This window comes from Coregonus clupeaformis, unplaced genomic scaffold, assembly GCF_020615455.1.
Source record: "Coregonus clupeaformis isolate EN_2021a unplaced genomic scaffold, ASM2061545v1 scaf0782, whole genome shotgun sequence".
Taxonomy (NCBI): Eukaryota; Metazoa; Chordata; class Actinopteri; order Salmoniformes; family Salmonidae; genus Coregonus; species Coregonus clupeaformis.
Genome location: NW_025534237.1, coordinates 227,501 through 227,802, shown reverse-complemented (window position 1 = coordinate 227,802; position 302 = coordinate 227,501). Strand labels below are relative to the sequence as shown.

Here is a 302-nt window from a genome sequence, read left to right as displayed (position 1 = left end):
GAGCATCACAACCTTTGCTCTGGAAATCTGGTTTCACAAGTCAAACAGCATTCTGTCTGGTCTAGTTTCCTGAGTGTGACAATATAATGGTCTATACTCCACCCTCTAATGTATGTTGTGCTGCCACACAGCTAAATAGAAAACCATCTCTCTCTCTCGATCTATCACTCTCTCTCCCTCCCTCCTCCCCCCTTTCTCTCCTTCCCTCTCTCAGGTCTGGAACACCTGCCGTTCATGATGATGTCACACCCCCTGATCCCTGTCAGTATGGCCCCTGCCTCTGTCTCCATGGCGATGAGTCA

The 302-nt window shown here is 49.3% G+C and overlaps 1 protein-coding gene across 1 annotated transcript in view; it reads left to right on the top strand.

The window, feature by feature from the left end:
- Window positions 1–214: 214 nt before the first annotated feature.
- LOC123485660 (dachshund homolog 1-like) overlaps window positions 215–302 on the top strand; it is a gene marked incomplete at its 5' end in the record, with an annotated part of 17,956 nt that continues 17,868 nt past the window's right edge. The window contains one exon of the mRNA XM_045216737.1: window positions 215–302. This exon is cut by the window's right edge and continues 100 nt beyond it. Within this exon, the coding sequence (XP_045072672.1) occupies window positions 215–302 (88 nt within the window).